The sequence below is a fragment of the Thunnus thynnus genome, chromosome 14 (assembly GCF_963924715.1).
Source record: "Thunnus thynnus chromosome 14, fThuThy2.1, whole genome shotgun sequence".
NCBI lineage: Eukaryota > Metazoa > Chordata > Actinopteri > Scombriformes > Scombridae > Thunnus > Thunnus thynnus.
The window spans coordinates 21,400,675-21,424,618 of record NC_089530.1 but is presented as its reverse complement, the minus strand read 5'-3'; the positions used below and the strand labels follow the sequence as shown (position 1 = coordinate 21,424,618).

The following is a 23,944-nucleotide window of genomic DNA, read 5'->3' as shown; positions in this document are numbered from 1 at the left end:
CAATGTACAATGATAACATAAGTGGAGTTAAGAAATACAACAAAATCCTGGCAAAGGAGCAATTAACATCAGCTTTGAGGAATGAGAGATAACGAGAATATGGACATAGACCGATTTTATTAGATTCTGAGGAAGCTTGTGTAGTATTCTTGTGTCGTATTGATTTTTGTTCCATTAGCTTAAATCAAAATTGTAAGAGACACCTGAGCTCAGTCCAGAGCACACCAGTGGAGAACCATTTCTATAGAGAGCATGTTATAAACAGCGCAGAGGGGGACCACAAACCTTGTCATTGACACAACAGTCTGAGTGAGCGTGTGTGTCTGTGTATGTGTGTGTATGCCTGCCAGCTCCCAGTCTAGCGCTATTGTCTAACAAGGTCTAATTAGCACTATGGCACAATGAATTAGCATAATTATGCAAACAGGGCTCCGCTAAAGGCTTGGCACAAGGGGAGGCTACGGGGGGCACCTATTACAACACACACACACACACACACACACACACGCACACACACACACAGTCACTATGAACACTTAGACACTGGTACAACACATTAAACACGCATGACTGAGCCATCCTTGTTACAGAAAACACACACACACACACACACACACCTGTCCAAAACTGCATCAGGAAGTGACAAGAACACAACGGCTGTCAGTGAATAGTGATGACTGTCTTATTTGATATTTATGTGTCCAGTTAAGACATTAAACATGTTACCTAAGCTGACATTTATCCTCCCTCATCTTTACACACATCCTCCTGTCACAAACAGCCCCACAGCGCAGCAAACATCAGATATACACATAGAGATGACCAGCCAACCGTCCCCCCCCCCCCTCCTCACTCCCCTCCCTCACAACACTCAAACATTCTGGGCTTATAGTATTTACCAGCAGGGGTGATAGGTGAAGTCTGTGGGAGATAATAGGGATGACTGAGAGGCTGAAAGGCTAGCAGCCATTCAGACAATGACAGCTGTGGTGAAGAAGGCTCTATTAGGCTTCATTAGGATGCTTGGCTCTTGATTACACACACACACACACACACACACGCACTCATGCAGGGACATGAAAAGCATTGCTCTAAATGAGTCTGAGCTTAACTGCATCCATGGCTTCCAGTAGAGGTTTCCAAATACTAACACACAGCAAATATAATTTATTCCTGTTTGTGTGTGTATATGGACACACCAGTCTGTCACTGTGATCTTTGCCTGTGACATGAACCCAACAAGTAACCCCAAAGCCTAACAAGCCCTCTTACCAAAAGCCCTGCAATGTCAACAAGCTCTACCTAAACCCTCTCAAACACACACACCTCCCCTGATGCATTCTTAGTCACCCAACCCCAAGGGGTGGTATTGTGTCCTGAAGTCCTGATCCCTAGCAGGAAACAAGCACCCCTAAAACCCCAAACAACTCTCGTACAAAGCTCTCTTACAATTACAAGCCCCCGGTGTCAGCTAAAGAACCAGGAAGGTCGGAAGTTCAGAGTTCAAAAAGTTTCAAAGTGATCAAGACCGCTCGGAAATAGGTCCAACCATTCACTCACAACATATAACGAGTTAGGCTGCATTCAGACCAAATCCGGCGATTCGGCACTACGACGCAGGGGGCTACAATGGTGGGGGCATGTTGTTTGAGGTACCAGTGAGACAATAAAATATGATCCAGGAAGTCAAGTTGGAGTTACAGATGAATGGGCAGTGGTTTATACAATCTACAAACAGGATTTTACAACTCTGGAAAGTTTTCACAGCAGCAAATGTTTTATCTTTCGTCGCGATGATCACAAGGTAAACAGCTGAATACAACGTTCACGTTACAAAGTAATCCACCAGTAATGTGTGCATGTGTCACATGGATATGATTGACCACCGCAGCGTGACGTCGGTTTGCGTTTCAGCAAATGTTGCATCCAGTTAAATTTCTTGCAAGACGGCTGCTGCGTTTTTTTTCTGAGCCTTATGCAGCCTTACAAATGTAACTGCAGTTCCATGACTTTCGGATGGCCGCCAGGTGCTTTCCGCCTGGACACCTCGTATCATCCAGTATCTATATCAACAAAGTCACCTTTCACCTGGGTGATGCATATGACACCCAAGTAGACCCAATTAATATTTCCTTTGGAATCTTCTTAAAGATTCTGAGTGAATTTATATCACTGCAGTTACATTTGTATCTCTTATTCTGTTTCATTGCTTCAGACTGCAAGAGTCAACCTATCACAGTCATTAAAGCCTTCATTTGGTGCCCAATTAAGTCTTTTCATACAACTGCATTAACAGTTAACTTTACACAGTAGTCTTTACTTACTGTCTATTATAGGATACAATAAGTGACTCTTTATGCAAATAAGCAATAATAAAAAATAAAGTTTATTTTACATGATGCACACAATAGATTATAAAATATTTCTCCATTAAACATTGGGCCATATACAGTATATGGTTTCATTTGGGCTTGATTCCTTCTTCACAAGTAACAAAGTGCCCATTAGAATTGGGCAGAAGTGCTCAAATATCCCAGATAATCAAAATGGTATGTTGTCAGAGCCTTCTCAGTGCTATGATGTCATCTTTAAGATACACTCTCAATTTCCTAAAACATCTTTAATTGAGACTCCTTGCCAGCTCCTCTGGTCTTGACATAAAACCATTGACTCCAGCTTATCATCACCTTAAGAAACGACATATTGTTCACATACATGCACAGTGGAGGGATAAACACAATAGCCGGGAGAGAGGGTCATGCTGAGAGGGGGTAGCAATTTTAAGCTGAGTCCACACATTTTGGAGGCAGCGGGCTAATCCGGCCAGGCTTTTTAGCCTGCTATTCAGGAGGACAAGGACCCCTAGGATTTGGGCTTGTCCACACCTCAGGGGTGGGGGATTATCAAGATAGCAGGAAAGGTGGAGAGGGTGTGATGGTGGACCAAGTGTATCAGTGTGTGAGTGAGGCTGTGTGGGGGTTCATGAGCATAAATGTGTGGCTATATACATATATGTATATACACATATACATACATATCTTATATATATATCTTCATGAGGAGTATACATAAGTAGGTGTATGTGTGTGTGTATTTAGAGGGGTTTCTCTCTGACTCCCACCCGAAACACATACCCCAGGGCTCTGACAGGGTCACCTCTGGGCCTTTCAGAGCCTCCTCTCAACCAATCCTAATTGATCTCACGCATTACTAGTCCCAAACATGGGATGGAGAACAGGAGGGAGATGGCTGGCTCATTGTCTGAGGAACGAGAACCCCTTGCTAGTGGCTCTCCACTCCTCTCTCTCTCTCTCTCTCTCTCTCTCTCTTTCTCTCTCTCTCTCTCTCTCTCTCACACACACACACACACACACACAACACCACCTCTGGCATGCCCACCCACCATCTCCCCTCTACCCCCTTTACTCCTCTCCCCTCCTCTATGCTCTCATCTCCGGCTGTGCTAATCCACTGGCCAAGTCAGGAACTCAGTTACCCATCTGGCCAAGCATAACTCCAGCTGAGAGGAGAAAGGGATGAAGGGGTGGAAGGAAGAAAGAGGAGAAATGGTGAGAGGGGTAGAAAGAGGGATAACAGGGTATACTGCGAGAGATATGTGGAGTGAGGGAAGAGTGAGGTGGGATCTCTACACTAGTTACTACTTTATACATGTTAGAGGAGTAAGACAAGGACAAAAGAACAGAGTTAATGAGTTATCTGCAAATCACACTGAACACAATGAAGGCTGCTGGAGTGCCACAAGGCAAAAACATGATGACCTCTTCTTATTCTCTCTCTCCAAATACAAAAAGTATTGATCCTGTTGTCTCCTTGTTGAGAAAAGGTGATTATCCATTCTAGTAGGTTGGAATGAGAGCTGCCACTGAGCTCTGTCATTACTTATATAGGCTGATCCCAGTGTGCAGTGAGGTAGCCCCTAGCCATGGCCTTCACCTCCGACCCAGACTTCTGTGGAGCCATCTGGCTGGTTAACACTAACCTATGACCTTTGTCATAACCCATTACATGCCTGTGAAGATGGACCTGCACAGAGAGGGCTTCATAATGAATCAAAAGGGATCACATCCAAGTATATTCTCAATGAAGCAAGTCTGTTAAGCTAAACCCATAATTAGATTACTCATGTTTTTATCACTGCATTAACACATACAATACGTTGTTGGTGATGTTTCTAATAATCCTTGTCTAAATATTGCAATATTTTATTCTGCTGAAGTGTAGTCAAAGACACATTTCTACAATCCTGGAAAATAAAGTTGTATTATATTGCATACAGGTCATTAATTAACCACAATATATTGGTAATGCTAGAAATAAACATGCACTGTGATAAACTTTGCATGCTATAAAGTACATATAACAAGTATAATAACTTGCAATCTTATCTCAAAACCTATGTTGCTGTATTGTTCAATAAATACAGACTGTGTAAACAGCAGGCATACATGTCTAGTAGAAATACTTCTATGACTGGATTGACATTGCTAAAACTAATAAGTAATAAATGAACAGAACAGAGTAAGACTGAATTAAGCTCAAGCTTGCTTACAGTCAGACCACCCTGAGCATGCCATTAACAAAATCTTCACAGAATGAAGGTGAATGAATGAAGAAACACGAGGCTTTTGTGTTTCAGATGATACTATTCCACTCCATATCATAGAGCATGTGCAAATCCCTGTTTCCTCTCTCCCAAACCACTCATCACTGTCTACTGAAGCAATAAGAAGACTGCAGCCCAGTTTCCTTCTAAAGGACATTTGAAGGTAGTTGGGAGGAATGAGTACATGATAAACCGCTGTAGAAGCCACACGAGAGACACACTTCCATTCAAAGAGATGGAATCAAACCACCAACATCAAACCATCAATCATGCACTAACAGCACAGAGCATGAGGCTAACCCAAAGTTGTAGTTTGTGTGTGTGTGTGAGTGTTTGTGTGTGTGTGTGTGTCTGTGTGTTTGTGTGTGTGTGTGTGTGGATGAGATAAAAGCCAGGGAGGAGTGCAAGTAAAACACTCCACTGTGAACATAATCACATGCACGCTCACTTAAACACGCAAACACATTACAAATACAATGCCTTTAAGAAGTAAGATAAAATAAGTACTTACAGACATTACCGGTGTTGTCAAAACTGTTGAGCACTTCATTAACTCTAAGAGGCCCCAGGTTATCCCTGTGAGACCGAAAAATATAGAGGATTATACAGCAGTCTGGGAGAACGCTATATTGTGGTTTTTACTTACAGACAGTGAAATAAGACAAAGAATCTTAATTACTGTTTTAAACTCGTGGCATTGTTCCAAAGGAAAAGTATCAGAGAGAGATCATGGGTTAGACATGTCATGTAATTACAAATCACTGAGATGTAGAAGAAGTGTTGAAAACAATGTATTTCTGCAAATCAATGACTATTTTCTTTCGTTTCAAGTTAAAAACTGTTTTTATGGGGTGTCTTGTCGGCTTGGGGATTAGGGTGCCGGTTTGTGTCCGACCTTTGTTGCACATGATCCCCCATCATCTCTCTACTGTCAACTATCAAACAAAGGCATAAAATACCCAAAAATAAATGATTTAAAAACAGTTTTTACGTATAAAAAGAAACAGATGAACATAGAACAATGATTTATAAAACAACCCCATGTCCAGATGCAATTAACTTTGATGATTTATTCTACCCTGGTTCAATAAACATTCAGTTAGTCATTGACTATGTTCATCCTCATAATAGTGCAATGTCTTCCAAGGCATGATCCATGCTCCTCAAACCTTGATGATGAAAGCAACATGACACTGAATAAGCCCGGAACTTACTGAATACCGACTACTGGCCAACTAATCTGGTCTGCTTTATATAATGAAATGGCTATTTGGGAAAAGGTACTGTTACTGCGCTTTAGCCGTGCCAGCATGAAATTAGACCCTTATGTGTGTCCATTCTGGTGTGTGTACCTGAGTAAGGCACTGCACTCAGGAAAGTGGACACTTCTGTACTCCACCCACTGGTCATCTGAGGTATCACTAGGGTCTTGTGTCACAAGCCTTTTCCTGCTGAAAAGGTCAAACGTGGCAAATCTGCGGACAGACACCTGTTTGACCTCTGGATTGTCCACCTGCTTCTGACGCAACACCTGAGACAGAGGGAGAGGAGAATGGAAAAATAGGGAAGTTAATAAATTTCTGGAAAAGAAAGAGCACACCCCCTCACTCTGTAAAATGTCTCATAAGCTGTGAAGTCTCAGTATTTGCAGAATGAATCAGTCATGCTCTGTTGTGCTGGTAGTGAGATGTTTTAGTCGAACAGTGAAGATGTCTTTCAGAAAGATTGTAATTTGCAATGCAGGTGGTGAATATTTTCAACATTTCTCATTTTTAATCAACATTATTTTGGTCTTCTCTTGTTGCAACAGAGAAAAATGTCCACTACAATATCCTAGAACACAAGGTGGTGTCATAAAACGTCATTTTTGTCCAATAAACAGTCCAACCAATTTACTATCATGTAAGAACAGGAAAAGCAGCAAATTCTCACATTAAAGAACCTGGAACTATCATATCTTTGGCATTTTTGCTTAAAAAATTACCTAAACAATTGATCGATTATCAAAACAATTGACTTTTCTTTCAAAAAACTAATTGACTAATCGTTGCAGCTCTAGTTAAAAACAATATTCATTACATCAGGTTTGTTAAGATAGCACATAAGCAGAGCCTTAGATACTTTGTTACTGTTTCTTAAGATTTATATATGATGAAAACACCAGTATTGTATAATATAATCTGTAATTTCCCATTGGGATCTATATCTATTAGTTGTGGTGGAGGCCATGCACATGGAGTTCATTAGTGTGCCCGGGGGAAGAAGTACAGAGCACAAGGCGGCCTCATTCCAGGGAGCTTTGCATGCCAGCCAAGTGTAACGTCTGTGTCATGCCCTTCTATGGTGAAAAAGTAGAATTCCTACTTTTACAGCTACTACGCTTACAAGGTTGTGGTACACGCAATGCTGGTTAGACTGTGTAGCCAGAGGACAGAGGCTCCAAACTGGTGACAAAGTTACTGTAAAGTTGGACGTAATATATTTTTTAGAAATTTACTTATTGGTAAAATGGTGATGATTCCGGTTACTGTATGTCGAAGCAGATTTTAGTACTAATGAACCAACATTGCCGTAAACAGACTGCTGCAGATGGGGACAGGCATAATACAAATCTGTGTCTTGTCAATTTCTTTGCTGTTGGATTATCAAATTGTAATGACATCTACATAATTTATACATATTACATACATTACAACATATTTCACACATCTAGGACTTATACTAACTATATAATACAACACAATCTCGGCCAAAATTAGGGAGGAAACATGACAAGGAGAAGGATTGACTGCTGTAATATGATCTCCTCACCATATTATTATTATAATTATACATATATATACACAAAAATGTGTAGCAACACGTTTTAAGTTATACATTCATCCAATATGAAAATGTGTTGGCGAAAAATAGTCTAAACCCATGAGAGGTTTGTGGCTGCTTTTGATGCAAACGTTACCTGTTTCAGTAGAGTCCACCTGGCTCGGGCGACGTAAGTAGCACCACAGGTATCTGCCCGGGAGCTGTGCGGGTTAGCTGCGCAGGTGTCTTCATTAATATTCCTCCTCACAGGTGAAGCCGGGTCGCTCTTTTCTGCAGTGCCGGTAGAGTCCCTCTCCATTTTTTATCCTCGAAGTTGAGGGCGGAAATAAGGCTGTAAAACAAATTTTACTTGCTGTGGAACTGTCACAGTTATCGGCAGCAATGTGGTAATACAAAAAATAAGACCTTTTTTCTGTAAACTGCACCAACGCGTAGATCATCACAGATATAGGTTGCCTGAAATCACCTGTTACACACCCACAATGGATGCATGCTACTTCCGTACACTTTCCGGCATTCTGAGACATAGTAATGGATTGCCGACGCAATCATACTCGATTTCGGGTACAAACGGGCGGCTGCGCGTATCTGAATTCGATTATTTGTGTCTGGCCTTCCTCACTACGTCATTAACAGCGGGCTTTGTTTAGGAAATAATGCACGTGCGTAGGGTTTGCTCGCAGCTGTCAACGGTTAAAACAAACGGCAGATTTGATTAACGTAACTAAAAAACAGATATTGCAGGTTGAAATACAATGCTTGGTTACTTGTCGTGTAAAATATTGAAGCGTTTGCCGTCCTGAATATGACAATAATGCATATTAGCAAGTTTAAACCAGTTAAAACACAGCTATCATCTGATAAAGTAGCTGATTAGCCGTTAAATCTCTATAATGGCCGTTCTCTCTCTGCTTCGGTCGTCTGCTCGTTTCGTTACAACATCTCGGTTACGATTTCGGTTGTTCGCCGTCTGTAAACGGACAAGATGTCTCACCTTGTCCGTCCAACGTTGTTACACGTCGGTAAGGGTGCTCAGTTCAGTTAACGATGTGTTTTACTCACCTCACTTTAGCCTTGGTGTAAGATTACTGACTGTTAACCTATCTTGTCGATAACGTTACATTATTAAACACGGTGTCTGTTTACCAGGCTGACAAAACTGCTCTTGTAGGTGCCACAGATAAGGGCATGGGCTGAAATTTTGATGTGGCTCTCTGCACTGACACAGGTCTAACAGAGTTAGACTTAGCGTTAAAAATTATAATGACTTGACAGTAGCACATTGTTGGACAGTCAACATGTTTGCTTAATAGAAAGTAGCGTTACATGAAACATCTGCATCAAATCACCACTTTGTCAGTCTTTACATCCTAAAAAAATTTACATTAGGCACAGAAAATCACCAGAGAAGAATTTACTACTCTTGCAATTCTTCAAAGCTGTTGTTCAGTAGTCACGATACACAACATGTTTATCATAACACTGTTGTACTCAGCTAATGCTCACCCTGGATGCATATTAATCATGAATGGTACTTACCCGAAAAAGACTGAGACTCACTAAATGGGTGGAAAAGATGAAAAAGTTGCACAATGAACACCTTCTGGAGAAATCTGCAGGTTTCCTGTCACTTATCTCACTACACTTTGAGAAATAAGAAATGGCACATTTTATTGCAAAGATAAAAACCTCTTCAGTTACAGATCATATTTTTGACATTGCCTGAATGAAAAATAAATAAGTTACATGTCAATTAATTAATTTACAAAATATAATCCTTTTATTTAAGGGTTCAATGTCTTGCCCCGATGTCTATTACACAGGAAACAAGGATTTTGATTGGAATAGCATTGGCCATTCTAAGAATTGAATTTGGGATTTAATGGTTTCAAATTTACATTTTTTTTACAATTGTTTTATTTTAGGACACTTCGGACTCATCAGTTGATCATCTCAGCACTGGACTTGAGAGGTACAAGGATTTGCAGAAGTACTTCACCAGGAGACTGAAGGCAACATACCACAGGTTCTCCAACATACCCGATCACTCAGTGGTATGGCTCATCTTCTGCCTTCTGCCTGAATCATTTCATTAGTAGGATTTTGAACTGTGATTATGATTTCTTTGAACAGCATCTCAGTATCATGACCTATCTCCTAGTGCTAGGCACTGAAACCAGCAAATAAACATTCCCCCCATGTTGTCAGGAGCACAGGGTGTACAGTACATTTCTGTGTGCAATGGCTCAAATTTAAAAGGCTCATATTCAGTTTGCTAACTTTGAGGCATTTGTGAAATTCGACATCATTTTTATGAATCACTTTCATTTCTCTTGACACAGCTGCGTGGACGTCACCATGTGTATTTCATTAAAGGTGACGGCATCTACAGAATGGACAAGAGACAGAGTAAGTAAAAAACATGCCTGTAGCTTAACCTTCCAAACCAACCTGGTGTAGCATAACTAAAGGGGATTAAAAATTTACATATTTCACATATATTATTCTGAAGTAGGTAGCAGTGCAATTAATATAAACGTTTACAACTCTGAAACACATAAACCTTATTTCAGTATCTACAGCATATTCTCATTTTTTGTGAATGACTCAGTTTCCTCTCTCTGTTTGTAGGTAAGCCAGAGCAAGTACTAGATCTGGGACAAGTCTCTGGAGGGGAGGAGAAGACAGGACCTGATAAGGAAGAGAGGAAGCAGAGGTTTCAGTGGACCATCCAGAGAATACGTCTGTCCCCACAGGAAGGGCATCTTGCTGCCACGCTAAAGACTACTCACACAGAAGAGCTGAGGTGAACAGAACAGAATCAATCGTACAAAACATGTTTAATTGTCAAATTTTAGTTTGACAGTTACAGTTACTGAATTAATAAATGAGTGATTGTGCTGTGATACTGCAGGTGTGTGGTTGTGAGGCTTGGAAAAAGAAATTCCCCTCCTCTGCATCCCCCACACATCATACTTACACTGGACAAAGTCTTCAGCTTTGGTACATTTTAAATAGTTTGCACTTAAACAATATTTCAGTAGCAATAGAGGAAGTAGAGCACTGACTAAAATAAAAGGATTTTTTTTTTGTATGTTTGTGTCTGGATGGGTGAAGAGTGGGCCACTGATGAGGTGTTGTTTTACTCAACTCTGGAGGGTCTGCGCTGCAGTAAGGTGTTTCGTCTGGACTTAACCTCTAGTGGAAGTAGGATAACCTCTGTTTATGAGGAAACACAGCCTGAGTAAGTGTAAGTCATGTGACATCTAATCCGTATCTGGCCCGACAACATCTCTTATTTTAAACACCATCATCTTCCCAGTGTGTTTGTGGAGGTTGCCCTTTCCAGAGACCGGCAGATACTAACCATCAACTGCAACAGCAGGACCAGTTCAGAGGTGTTGCTAATTGATAGGACAACATCCAGTTTAGAGCCCTTTCTGGTTCAGCCACGCCAGCTGGACCTCCTGTACCACGTGGAGCACTGGAGAAGTTTGCTGATTATACTGGCTAATACAGGGCCTGGACAGGAATATCAGGTAGTGTGAAGATAATATATATAAACACATATACACACACATTAAAGCGTGTATGAATTTCACAGAAATGAAATGTGGAAACAGTGGTCACGGTCATAACTGCACCTTATCACCAGCTTCTGGAAATAGTGAGGTGGACAAAGCAAAAAAATATACTCATAGCACACATTTAACTTCCACTAGGTATGCATATCTGCTTTGTACTAGGGCTGAGGTTTGGTTTGTCAGCTGATGATGCAGGATGACAATGTTAGATAAATGTAAACACAGACTTGTATATACAGGATACCTATAGTATTTGTTGTTAATTTGAAGCTTGTAAACCATGCCCTCTATGTCCTGAAACGTTCTCAAATTTAAAAGTTAAAACATTTAAAAAGGTGTCTGTTCGTTGCCACCCTGTAATTTGTCTAATTAAGTGATTTGACTGGAAATAATTGGTGCCTGTATAAATGTATAAATCATGATGTACCCTTCGGTACACCCCCCCCAGGTGGTACAGGCCCCTGTCTCAGAGCCGTCTATGGTCTCGTGGGAGCCTTTGTTTTCCCCCAACCCTGGCACTGCAGTCAAAGACATGGATGTAGTCGGAGACCACTGTGTGTTGGTTGCAAAAACACCAGCCAATGAACTTGTCCTGATCGTGATCCCGGTGACCCAACCCAAGGAGGCATACACTGTAAAGGTCAGTGTATGCTTGTGTCAGAAAACTCTACTCTTAATTTCCTTTTGTTGTTTTTCCTTCTTTGTTCTTATGTATTCATCTCTTATACTCTCATATTTCTGTAATCCCAAGCTCCCCTCCTGGGCCTGTGCCATTGAGAACAAAAGACCAGGCTTGGCAGACCAACGCAGTGTGTTCGAGTTCCTGATCTCATCTCCAGTCCACCCCCCAGTGCCCTACTGTCTATACCCCGAGGATGGGCTCCTTTTATCAGGCACTGAAGATGGGCCCTCCCCAGAGAAACACAGCAATTATATCACCACACGCTTGGAGGCCTGCAGCCAAGTGAGAACACTTGACATATAATTCACATGCACACACACTGAAACAGTATCAGCAGGGAGGTTAGCATTTTTTTATCAAGACTCAAGTGTCCACTGATTAAGCTCTTTTGGCAACTAGCCACCAGAGACAGAGGACTTCAACAGTACACACTGTCATGCATCTCTTCATACACATACACCTAACAGAGAGTAGCAAGCGATGACATATGCAAAGGTTATTTCTAAAACTTGTTTCAGGATCAGTTAACAGTAAGTAAGGTCTACCCCATTCAGTCTCTGTGCCTCTCCTCTGTAGGACGGTACCTTGGTGCCAGTGACACTGTTTCATGCAGTGCCTGCGGAGAGTTTGAGACAGGCGCCACTGCTGGTCCATGTCTACGGGGCTTATGGCAGGGATCTCAACATGGAGTTCTGCCCAGAGAAAAGGCTGCTGCTGGAGCAGGGCTGGGCTCTGGCCTACTGCCACATCAGGTAACAGATCACCTCTCCAGCAACCTAAAAGGTAACCTGATTGGTTCAGCAGGTTGTTTGGTGATGAGGACATTTTATGTAAGTAATACATGTGCTCATATTTATTAGTATTGATGTGCAGCAGGAAATTGTTTGAAAATGTTCCTAATTAAGTTTCAAATTCAAACTTTGCTTTGAATGCTAAAGGGAATCTGTCTTCTTTGCTTTTACACCTTGTAGAGGTGGAGGAGAGCGGGGTCTGTCCTGGCAAAGACAAGCTCGTGTAGAGGGGAAGCAGAGAGGAGTGGAGGACCTCCAAGCCTGTCTCCACCACTTCTTCTCCTTAGGAGTTTCATCTCCCTCACTCACTGTCTTTACAGCCAGGAGTGCTGGAGCTGTGCCAGTGGGGGCTCTGTGCAACAGACACCCACACAAAATGCGGGCTGTTACACTGCAGGTAAGATATTAAGCCTTTGGTGAACTGTGTGTGCATGTGGAGTGTGTAGCTTTAATTGTTGTTCTATATCAAAAGAATAGGAATATTGGACTATGTGTCTTCCTCAAGGGCACTTTAACAGAGCTGGAATTTGCCAACATTGAAGGGTTAAATACAGATTGAATGACAGTCTCCCTGCACACAACACCACAGTGCCTCACCATAAGAGATGACCTAAAACACACACACATCCAAAGTCACCTCTTTTCCTGTGCTCAGGCTCCTTTCCTGGATGTGTTGGGAACAATGGAGGATCCCAGCCTGCCTCTAACTTTGGAGGATAAAGAAGAATGGGGGGACCCTGCGGGAAACCCAAAACACAGACACGCCATCGCCTCCTACTGTCCCCTTCACAACATTACTCCACAGGTATGGAGAGGAGCACAGGGCACTGGAAAATATAGCTGCAGTTTTTTGTGCACTGGGCAAAAAAAAATTCATCCATAATTGTTCTCCACTTGCACCAGTGTTTTCCTTAATTCAGTTTACTGCATATTTTAAATGTTTTCACATTGATGTAATCAATTCAAATTATGTTGAAAACTCATTTTAAATTCCCCCATAATGAAAACTAAATTAACCATCTTGTGTCTGCGTGTGTTTGTGAATTAGCGCTACCCATCGATGCTGCTGACAGCCTACAGTGATGATACCAGGGTGCCTCTGGCAGGTGTCTTAAAATACACCGAGCAGCTAAAGAAAGCTATTCATACTTACTTCACCATAAAGCCAAAGTCAGGTACACACACTCTCTTACACTTACCAGCACAACAGCTTAATCACTTGTTGCTATTGTATAAATATGTGTTTGAGTACATCTTTCTCTGGGTGTGTGTTTGTGTGTGTGTGCCTTCCAGGATGGATTTTCCACTTGCTCTGCATTCTTTTAGGTGTAATTTCTGCATTGTCAGGGGTTTTAATAGTTCAGGGTCAACTCCCAACAGTAGTGTCAGTGTGCATGTCTGGAGAGGCAGCAGTAACAGACGTATGGCTGTCTGTCTGGGGAAAGTACAGTATTTGAAGTTCATGACCAAAGTATAGCATAGGTCACCTTGTAGTATATCGTGTGTGTGTGTGTGTGGTGTGTGTGTGTGTGTGTGTGTGTGTCAGCTAATTGCTCTCATTTCCCCCTAGACAGGCTCTTTCTCCCTCTCACTTATAATCTGCCTTCACCACATTGGTGGTACTCCTCTTTACACCCCTCTCTCTCTCTCTCTCTCTCTCTCTCTGTCGCTCTGCCTCCACTCTTTTCAAATGCACAAATCACCTCTCTTTTTCTCCCTCTCTCACTTTTCTGTTGTTCATACACACATCCACACGGCAGCTTAAGTGTCTGTGTATGTGTGTATGTCTCCCTAATCTGTCTCTCTCTGTTCTCTGGAGTCTTTGATAAAGTGCTGATGGCATAGACACATGCAGGCGGGTGGGCAGGCCCATTAGCATGGTAAAGAGATAGTGTATCAGAGCAAGAGATTAGACGCCACAGACTGGGAGCTGTCAAGGTCAAGACCGCACTTGTGAAACAGCCCGTACCACAGAGACAGGGAGGGGGGATAATATGGAGGGGGATGAGAAGAGGGAGGGCAATATCAGATGGGAGCACGAATGAATAAAAGAGGAGTGAAGATAGACTCAGAAGAGAGAGAGAGAGTGAGGATTTGGGGCAACTGGACAGAGAGAGAAGGGGAAAAGAGAAAGTGGGCATATAATGAGATAAGAGAAATGTCTGAGTTTTAAAGATTAGAGATCTTCTCCCCTCATTTTGCCTTTGATCACTGTCTTCCTCTTTCTTTTAGAATGCGAACCAGCACCAAACATAGTTCTGAATATTCAACCTGGAGCAAATCACCTCGGACCAGAGGACTTCAAGCTGATGCTGGAGGAGGTAATGAACTCTGCTGACTGTAAGGGACTTTTCCCAAGTCTCAATGGGATTTGTGACTTTGGAAAAAGTATTATAAAGATAAGTTTCCCCCCGAGTTTTTAAAGTCAAACTTTTAAAATTTGTGCTTGTACGTCTACAAATGAGGCAAATAAGGCTCATAACCTCAAAGACATCTGCTGGAAACTCCAATACAATGGAGGTGTATGGAAATCCATTTTTTGTGCACATTAACAACACTAATATCAGTTTTGAGAGAGTTGTTTGGTACAAACTGAGCAGTTTGTCCTCTGTCTTTTCTCCCCAACACAGGAAGCCCTTAAGCTAGCATTTCTCTACACAGAGCTGGGTCTGGATCCTCCTCGACCTCCCCGCAAGAGGAAGAGATAGCAAGGCTACCTGAGGGAAGTCGCAAATGAAACATCAATGGTCCAATCATCCACCATTACAGCCATGACAATTCATCTTTATTATATGACTTAGCATCCCTCAACAAGGAAGAAGACTCTTTGATTGCTTCTTTAAGGCTGTAATAACCTTATAACATTACTATTCATATCAGCATTTGTAAAGTATGTCAATGGCGCTCAAATAGCAGGCCTTCTCAGAGATGTAGCACTGTCCAGGATGGTTGGGATTAAACCGAGTGTGGGTGGAATACTGAATCACCAAACCCTCTCCTGCTTCAGTCAGGATACCAGACTTTAGGAACACCTTGCCATTGTTGACCTGGTTTGTGCTCATCAACACTTCCAGCTGGTCGGGTAACTCATGAACAGAGGAGAGGTCTGTGACGGCAGAGTCTTTGCCAAAGTTAAGCACCATGAGGAAAGCACGGTCAAGTCCGTCCAGTTCTCTGAGGTAAGAGAAGACACTGGCATCAGTGTGGATGTAGCAGAACCATCCACGGTGAAGGGGGAGCTCTGACTGACGCAAGGTGTTCAGGAAACGGTACTGAGCCATGACAGAGCCTTCATCTTTCTTCTGGGCCTAGAGGAGAAATAATTGCAAGAGGAGATTAAAAAAATGATCAAGCTCCAGCCAGACGTTTCTCCAGAGTTGAACAGTGCTAGAAGAGTCCTGTACCTCCACATTGATGCTTTTGTAGTCAGGGTGTACAGGCAACCAGGTGATGTTGGTTTTGTTATTAAAGCCTGCATTCATGTCACCACTCCACTGCATTGGAGACCGCTGAGGATCCCGACTGGCACTCTGCAGTGAAAAAGACTAAGATTAATTTTGGCACTTAAGCTTCTTCTGACAATGAATGTATATGTATATGGATACACACTCATTTGCCACTTTATTAGGTGCACCAAACTAAAACTAATGCAACATATCAACCCTGCAATAAATCATACCTTCATGGAGTTTATAATGTTTAATGTTTTTAGAGAGATGTTGGTTCAACTTTATGGACATTTAAGAGGCTGTTACTGCTTATTGTCTACACATTTGGTTTTATAATGTAATCAGTTAAAAGGGTAATTTTTTTCTGCACCTACTGCACTTGACAAATAAAGTGACAGAGACCAAACAAATATTTAAATGTTTTTCAGCGTATGCACTGTACTGACCACATTGTATTTGCCAGCAGGGTCTTGAATCTGACTCGCTGTAATATTGATGTTTTCCATGCCGATCTCCTCGCCGTAGTAGGTGGTGGGCGTACCTGGAAGGGTCAGCAGCAGCATGTTGATGACACGAATGTAGGTCTGACCAGCACTGGAGGCAATCCGAGGCTTGTCATGGTTCCCTACCTGAACAGTGGAGGTAAAAAAAGATATACAAGAGAAGGAGGGAAGGTGAGTGAGATAAATTGAACAGGAAGTAGGAAGGGGGAAATGGATATGTAGGGGTCATGTACAAAGTTAAAGTGAGGGGATAAAGGATAGATAAAGTGTAAGAGAAGCCTGAGACTGGCTGACACTGGGCTTAGACTGTTAGAGCTAACATAATAGCAGTATACAATGTTTTGCATTGTAGCCTTTGTGCTGATATGGGCAGGACAGTGCAGCTCCCACTGGAAACACCTTTCTGTGACAAAGGACAAAATAACCCATTGGTAGCAGAGCCCAGACTGAAACTGAAGCACACATTTTCTTAGTTATCTGTTAAGTACTTGAGTCTGATGACTGGAGATGCACACTACCTCAAAAATGTTAGTCCTTTGCACCTAAACAACAGCAATTTAAGAAAAAGTTTGTGCTCCAGTTACCTTCTACTTCTATCTTCAACTGGCCATATGAGCTACCTCATCACAGAGGAGTGTTTTCTTATTCACAAACATAATTTAACAGGTCAGTGTTACCGTTTGCATTTTTGTGAAACTACCATCACCTTTCACTAATGAGCATGATAAGGAATTTACATCCTGTGTAGTGAACAATGATAAATAAACTATGGTATAAAGAAATGTAAGTCACACCATCTAATCAGACAATATATTGAGACCAACAAAGTCATAACCAATACTCCATAATAAGAGTCAAATCTGAGGATCTCAGCATGCACATCATGCAAGTATCCCAACTTGCCACTTTTCAGTCTGAGAGAGGCCTGATTTGACCTTGTAGTGTTTACATGTATGATGGAGACAAAAGATCAAGCATAATTGTAGGAAATGTCTTTCGAAGACAAATTATTTGTGGTTTTCCCTATATGGCAGTCTTGTTTTTAAAAGGGCCAGGAAATGAGTATGTTAATGTGACTCACCACCCAGTTGGGCCATTGTCCCATGGGCATGTTGCCCATCCAGAGGTGAACCAGACGTTGAACCCACAAGCCGCTGGTGTTCTGGGGCAGATCCAGCAGGTAGAAATTAAAGGGGAAGTCACTTTCTTTAACCAACGGAGTCCCATAGTACATCATGGTCTTGTCTACTTCGTGGTAATCATATGACTCTGTCACCATGAACCTGAAGCGCAGAAAGAACTTATGTATGATAACATGCAAACTAATCCTCAGTCATAAATTGTCAACATTCAAGACTCAGCATTCAAGGTCAGCTACTCAACAATACACAGGACTTTTCTAATGTTTAGTCCCAGTCAAAAGTTTGGACACAGTTTCGCATTCAAGTGAATTGGAAGGTGTGTCCAAACTTTTGACTGGTGCTGTATATATAAGAATGCATAACATGCAAAAGGCATATAATAATAAATGCATGATGTTTATGGCATCACCATTAAAGTATTAGTAAGTTAAGTAAGTACAGTTAAGGCAGCATAACTAGAGATAATTATCCCAATAACATTATTACATAGCTATGGCTCCCATACCTGTATCTGCCAGGCTCACGGCTATAGGTGTCCATCTCAGCCCTCCAGTCCCTCAGCAGGTCGTGCAAGCCCAGCTGACTGGTGGTGTAGTCATGGTGGAGGTCCCACTCTGAAGTTACAGACTCCTGGTTTGTTAGGAATATTAAAATAAAAGGTAGTGTAGCTATTATTGGATTTCTGGCTTATTGGATTAGCAGCGTGTTTTTGTCCTGTTTGGATTTAGTTAAAATAGGGAACTGTTCATTCATAGTTAATTTCCCACCGTGAGATCATTAACTATAGTGTATTAAGAGAGCTCAATAGTATTTTCCTCTGCCCACAGGGATTTAGGAGGGTTTGGGTGTAAATGTATTCCTTTGTTAGGCCAAGCGCAGGTCCAGTCACAGGTCAGGTAGTTGGAAAAATAGGTAGAAACCAGATACACAGAGAGCAGACGTAAAATGACAGACTTTTGGGCTCAATTATCAAAGAGTTTTAGGTGTAAGGAATTTTCAAACTCAAGTTTAAGTTAAGTAAGTAACTTAACGTAAGTTCAAATACTGATAATAACATAATAGTCTTTATTAAAAAAAGGGCAAAAAGGATAAACATGGTAAAAAAAAATAGACAGGCAGAAAAATAATTATACCCATTAGGAAATTCGACCCATTGTGCTCTATTGTAACAGCACAATCTCAATGAGCAGTGCAAAGCACTTGGTTAATGATTTTCAGGGACCATCGCAGGGACACGCTTCAGTCCTGAGTGGCCTATTCAGGGACGATGACAGAATACTCATAAAACCTTACAACTGAGGATGTGCTGCCACATGAGCAGTAAAGCACATAGTTGGTCTGAATTTAAAGCTACAACTGGCACTAAACTACCAAATCAGCCTGATATAATATTAACACAGATAGTTGGTCACTTATGATTGGCTGAAGTATATCCAAAGCTATGATAAAATTCTCAGTATCCCAATAAACACACACCTCTCTGTTTCCCAACAGTGCCTCTTGTTTTGTTCAAACATCAATATAAAGCACAGCTTGGTGTGGATTGTTTAAAAATGAGTAGTTGGTCAATTTAGGTGCAATGCTGTGGCAGTAAATATACCACTCAGTCAACAGAGAGTAGACAGTAAGAGTCAGTCTCAGTATTATAGTGTTATCCTGCAGTGGTAAGTAAATCCCAATGACTCGCTAATCCACTAAAATATGCCTCTTTTCTACTAATCTTTTCTCTGTGAGAAATAACTTCAGTCCCCATGGAACAAAAAGTCTTTCTTACTGAGCTTAATTCTGCCTGAATCATGAACCCTTTGAATTACAGGAACAGTATTTTCTCTAGAAGGGCACTAAATGATGCTGACATTTAAGCCAGAGATGCATCTTGTACAGTGTGAACTCTCCCACTCAGCTGTTCATTATGTTTGTTCTAGCAGCTCCCCTGAAAAGAACTGCTTCAGTGGAGCTGCTTCTGCCCACAATGCTGCTTTTATCTCTCCGATCGTTAAAATCTGGACTCTGACATGTCACGAGTTATATAATTCAATCAAATCAAATCATTATATAATTATATAACTGAATGTTACAGCTGTAAGAGATTGTTAACTAAATTGAACTTTGAGCTCAGAGAAAGAAGAGCCGCTATTGTTGGTGATGCAAGCACAATAGAGCGGCGGCAAAAGCTATTGTCTGTGTATATTGCACAAAAATAGAAATGGGGAACCTAAAAATTCAGTACAGACTGAACACTTTTTGATATTGTTTGTTACTTATTATTACTATTATTATTATTATTATTATTATTATTATTATTATTATTATTATTATTATCAAATTAAACATAAGTCAGACCTAAAACAGGTGATTATCTCAATATAGAGCAGACAAGGACAATTGTTTTAATTTATTTTACCAGAATTTTTAAAGGTTTTTGAAAACATTGAAAAGCAAAATAACATGTTGGTAAGTAAAAGGCAAACAGCATTAATTACATTAATGGGACGTCAAACCCCCAACTATTATTTATAAGCTTTTCGATAATTGGTGAAGTCATAATCGCTGATTGATGGACAGCCCCACAACTGCACTCCATTTGAGTATGTACTGTCTACACTCCACTACATCGGCCACTATTAAAATGCAAATCATGTGGACGGATGGTTTGGTGAAACGTTTCTGTACATCAGTCAGGAATTGGGTCTTAACTCTTTGAGAACAGTGACATAAAGTGTCAGAAAAAATGGCCAAATACACATTTCTTATGGTCAAATTATTCAAAATAAAAACTACAACTGTACACGATTGCAGAATTCAGAATTCAGCTGCACCTCTGATCGCCAGTCACTTAAAATAAAGTGCCGACTTGGCCTTAAATTAGGTTAAATGCTAGCAGAGCGTTACACCTGCCCTGCCATTCGAGATGGATCCATTTCAACTGGCAGATTGAGCCGATGAGAAGATAAACAGCTGCTAGAACCAAGCAAGCAGACATTCCTGCCTGTCAAAATCAGAGCCCATTAGAGATGAACAATGGGAACTGAAGTGAACAAAGCGAGGTTCAATGTTATGATGTTCAAAGAGACAACACTCACTGGGGGTTTGTTTGGGTCCACCTGTGGCTCATCCCTCAAGTGTTCAGCCTCCAGGATGTGCTTCACTGCATCCATTCGGAACCCATCCACACCCTTCCCAAGCCAGAAATGAATGATATCCTGAAATAAAAGTTAATATAAAATAATAAATGTTTTAGAAAATACAGTAAGTCTACAATACATGACTGAGAATGTGGAGACAAGAGGGATGAGTATAAGTTTAAACTGAGCGCTACATTGTTCTGTGTGTAGCAGCAGTTAAAAACACACAAGCATTAACTAGTTCAGGTTAATGTATAATCAGTTCACACACCATTGCTGCAGATTACAAAGGATTGTGGACACCTCAACAGAAGATAAAAAAGATGAGGGCAACAAACTAAGATTTCAGTATCACTTACAAAATGTGAGTCACCAAAAACAAAATGCTTTTAGAAATAAGTCAGTCCAAGAGGTAATGTATGTGAGAAAGAACATCGTGTGGTTGTGTTATCTTACAATCATCTCTTTGCGGACATGTGGGTTTCTGAAGTTCAGGTCTGGTTGCTCCTTGAGGAACTGGTGCAGGTAACACTGTCCTCTAACTTCATCATAAGTCCATGACGAGTTCCCAAACACGCTCAGCTGACAGGAAGGAGGAAGGAAACAAATGCTGATTGTAAAGTGAAGACATTAAACTACCCATTCGATGACTGTTTAATTGAGAGAAAATATTTTAAACTTCTCTCCGAATACCAACCCAATTGTTAGGCTTTGGTCCAGTTGAATTGCAGTCAGTCCAGATGTAGTAATCCTCATACTGTGGATCTCTAGTCCGGCTCAGGTTAAACCAGCGGTGTTGGTCACTGGTGTGATTGGGAATGAAATCCATGATGAGCTTCAAACCTGGTGGAAACAGAGAGAAATTAGTATGATTCTAAGACGTGCACCGTGCTACCCTACACAAGACACATGATGACACACACACACACACGCACACACAATGCTGAAAATACCTAATCTGTGCATTTCAGCCAGGAGTTCCTCAAAGTCCTGCATGGTTCCAAAGACGGGGTCGATGTCACGGAAATCTTCCACATCATAGCCAAGGTCCCTCATGGGGGATCGGTAGAAAGGACTGATCCAAATCGACTTGATGTTCAGGTACTGGAAATGATCCAGGTGCTCCAGAATTCCTGCAAGTCCAGAAACACAACAGTTATGAACAATGGATACTGCAGTGCTTGGTCCTTAATAATTGTGATGCACTACTGCAGCACTATCATTCAACTTTCAAAACTATTGGATGCATATAAGACAGCAGAAATCAGAAATTCATGGCTGACTAGTTGGCCTGTTTTAATACTTACTAATTTAAAAAGGGTGAAATAGGTCATAAATGTATGGCAGAGCATAAAATCTGAGAAAAAAATTGGAGGATTTTTGGGAATGATACATCTTTTTTTAATAAATAGCACGATGTTCCTCATCAGTGCAGTAGTGAGGTCAGTTTCATTTTACCTTTAAGGTCTCCTACTCCATCTCCGTCAGAGTCTCTGAAGGACCGGGGGTAGATCTGGTACAGCGGGGAGGCCTGCCACCAGCTCAGACACCGGGGCGACAGCGCGATCACCGTGATGGTGAGCGCCACCAGTGCCAGAGCGCAGGCCATCGTCAACCAGAACAAGATCTCACGTGGAACTCGGTACCGGGCCTGGGAGGAGTACAACAGCAGAACCTCCTTAGGCATCCCGGCGTAGGGTTTGATCTGCGTGTACTCCTCGGCCGCGTCCGGGTCCAGCTTCACCGCGGTGGACTCATGCTTGTCTCCGGGGTCGGCGTTGATGGTGTCCGCCGCTGACCCGTCGCCCTCCACTTCCTGAAAGCCCGGGTTTCGGGTGCACTCCCCCAGCTCCATGGTTTGTTTTTTAAAACTCATCTGATTTAGATTGAACACAGGAAAACCTCTGAAAACTACCGGTGCTGTTTTATGCTTCAACTCTTCTTCACAGAGACCGAGTGACTCCAGGAGCCAACATGAAGTTAAGCTGCTCAGAGAGGGTCAGAGTACTCGCTCTCTCACACACTCCTCTCTCTCTCTCTGTCCCTCTCTCTCTCTCACACACACACACTCCTCTCACTCTCTCACACACATTCCTCTCTTCTTTCTCTCTCTCTCTCTGTCACACACACACTCCTCTCTCTATCTCTCTCTCTCACACACACAAACACACTCCTCTCACTCTCACACACACATTCCTCTCCTTTCTCTCTCTGTCTCTCTCTCTCACACACTCCTCTCTCTCTCACACACACACACAAACACACTCCTCTTCTTTCACTCTCTCTCTCACACACACAATCCTCTCTTCTTTCTCTTTCACACACAAACTCCCCTCTTTGCTCTCTCACACACTCCTCTCTCTCTTACACACACACACTCCTCTCTTACACACACACACTCCTCTCTGACACACACACATTCCTCTCTTCTTTCTCACTCTCTCACACACACACTCCTCTCTTTCACTCTCTCTCTCTCTCTCACACACTCCTCTCCTCTCTCTTTCCCACACACACTCCTCTCTTCTCTCTCTCATACACACTATATTCTCTCTCTCTCTCACACACACACACACACACACACACACACACACACACACACACACACAGCAATGCCACCTGAGGACTGTGGGAAACGGGAATTTGATGGGAAAGGTTAGAGATTAGCTTTTTTTTCCTTCTTTTTTGCAGTCTTGGCTGGGACCGGTCCTGGAAGTTTTATTTAGATCCATTAGATCATTCCAGTTTTACCTACTTGAATAAAAGTAGCAATATTACAGTGTAGAAATACTCTATTAAAAATAAATCAAAAAACTTAACATGGGTAAATCTAATAAGTTTTATAAGCAAAATATAAGTAGTACAAGTGAAAGTATCCCACTCATTGTGCAGAATTTACCTCTTTAATGTGTTACATTGTATATAGGTTTACTATTACTTATGGATTCATGTATATTATTGAAGCTGGTCATGGTGCAACTAATTTTAACTAACATATACTTGCAATGCATCATATTTTTTAAGTTTATTATGTGTTGGTATGAAAAATCTTCATGAAAGTTACTATTAATTGTAACTGTCAGAGTAAAAAGTACAGCATTTCCTTCTGCAATGTAGTGCAGCATAACTAGAAAAGTGTCATAAAATGAAGATAATCAAGTACAGTTACCTCCAGACTGTACTTAAATACAGGTCTGTCTTGACCAAATGAAGTTTGTCCA

General features: G+C 41.6%; 3 protein-coding genes across 6 annotated transcripts in view; 1 reads left to right on the top strand and 2 right to left on the bottom strand.

The window, feature by feature from the left end:
- camkmt (calmodulin-lysine N-methyltransferase) overlaps positions 1-8,629 on the bottom strand; it is a 121,359-nt gene extending 112,730 nt beyond the window's left edge. Inside the window, exons 1-4 of one of the 3 annotated variants that reach the window (XM_067610539.1) lie at positions 8,510-8,629; positions 7,584-7,778; positions 5,977-6,155; positions 5,136-5,200 (exon numbers count right to left, since the gene is read on the bottom strand). In XM_067610539.1, the coding sequence (XP_067466640.1) occupies positions 5,136-5,200; positions 5,977-6,155; positions 7,584-7,745 (406 nt within the window). In that variant the 5' untranslated portion in view covers positions 7,746-7,778; positions 8,510-8,629. Of the gene's footprint in view, positions 1-5,135; positions 5,201-5,976; positions 6,156-7,583; positions 7,779-7,852; positions 7,974-8,509 lie in introns of those variants that run through there. The other 2 variants (XM_067610541.1, XM_067610538.1) reach the window with 2 other exon arrangements.
- prepl (prolyl endopeptidase like) lies at positions 8,074-16,428 on the top strand. 2 transcript variants are annotated; one of them, XM_067610534.1, is made up of 15 exons: positions 8,074-8,469; positions 9,373-9,501; positions 9,790-9,856; positions 10,079-10,253; positions 10,362-10,450; positions 10,565-10,691; positions 10,770-10,986; positions 11,480-11,671; positions 11,783-11,995; positions 12,290-12,465; positions 12,685-12,901; positions 13,160-13,309; positions 13,553-13,679; positions 14,737-14,825; positions 15,135-16,428. In XM_067610534.1, the coding sequence occupies exons 1-15, from the start codon at positions 8,341-8,343 to the stop codon at positions 15,210-15,212; spliced, it is 2,175 nt and encodes a 724-aa protein (XP_067466635.1). In that variant the 5' UTR covers positions 8,074-8,340; the 3' UTR covers positions 15,213-16,428. The 2 variants fall into 2 exon arrangements, with proteins under 2 accessions (XP_067466635.1, XP_067466636.1); XM_067610535.1 differs by lacking the exon at positions 8,074-8,469 and adding an exon at positions 8,822-8,978.
- Positions 15,263-23,289, bottom strand: slc3a1 (solute carrier family 3 member 1). The gene is made up of 10 exons (XM_067610536.1): positions 22,182-23,289; positions 21,677-21,856; positions 21,421-21,566; positions 21,180-21,305; positions 20,682-20,801; positions 18,104-18,228; positions 17,538-17,739; positions 16,400-16,582; positions 15,909-16,034; positions 15,263-15,812 (listed from the first exon to the last, which is right to left on the bottom strand). The coding sequence occupies exons 1-10, from the start codon at positions 22,597-22,599 to the stop codon at positions 15,381-15,383; spliced, it is 2,058 nt and encodes a 685-aa protein (XP_067466637.1). The 5' UTR covers positions 22,600-23,289; the 3' UTR covers positions 15,263-15,380.
- Positions 23,290-23,944: the final 655 nt, after the last annotated feature.

What these genes read in the sequence shown, in the direction of transcription:
- prepl (XM_067610534.1), top strand. Translation starts at nt 8,341, where the DNA reads ATGGCCGTTCTCTCTCTGCTTCGGTCGTCTGCTCGTTTCGTTACAACA. An exon ending in TCCAACGTTGTTACACGTCG is followed by an intron (nt 8,470 to 9,372) that starts GTAAGGGTGCTC and finishes GTTTTATTTTAG; the next exon opens with GACACTTCGGACTCATCAGT. An exon ending in TATGAGGAAACACAGCCTGA is followed by an intron (nt 10,692 to 10,769) that starts GTAAGTGTAAGT and finishes TCATCTTCCCAG; the next exon opens with TGTGTTTGTGGAGGTTGCCC.
- slc3a1 (XM_067610536.1), bottom strand. Translation starts at nt 22,599, where the DNA reads ATGAGTTTTAAAAAACAAACCATGGAGCTGGGGGAGTGCACCCGAAAC. An exon ending in CTGCTGGCAAATACAATGTG is followed by an intron (nt 16,035 to 16,399) that starts GTCAGTACAGTG and finishes TTTTCACTGCAG; the next exon opens with AGTGCCAGTCGGGATCCTCA. An exon ending in ACAAAAGCATCAATGTGGAG is followed by an intron (nt 15,813 to 15,908) that starts GTACAGGACTCT and finishes TTTCTCCTCTAG; the next exon opens with GCCCAGAAGAAAGATGAAGG.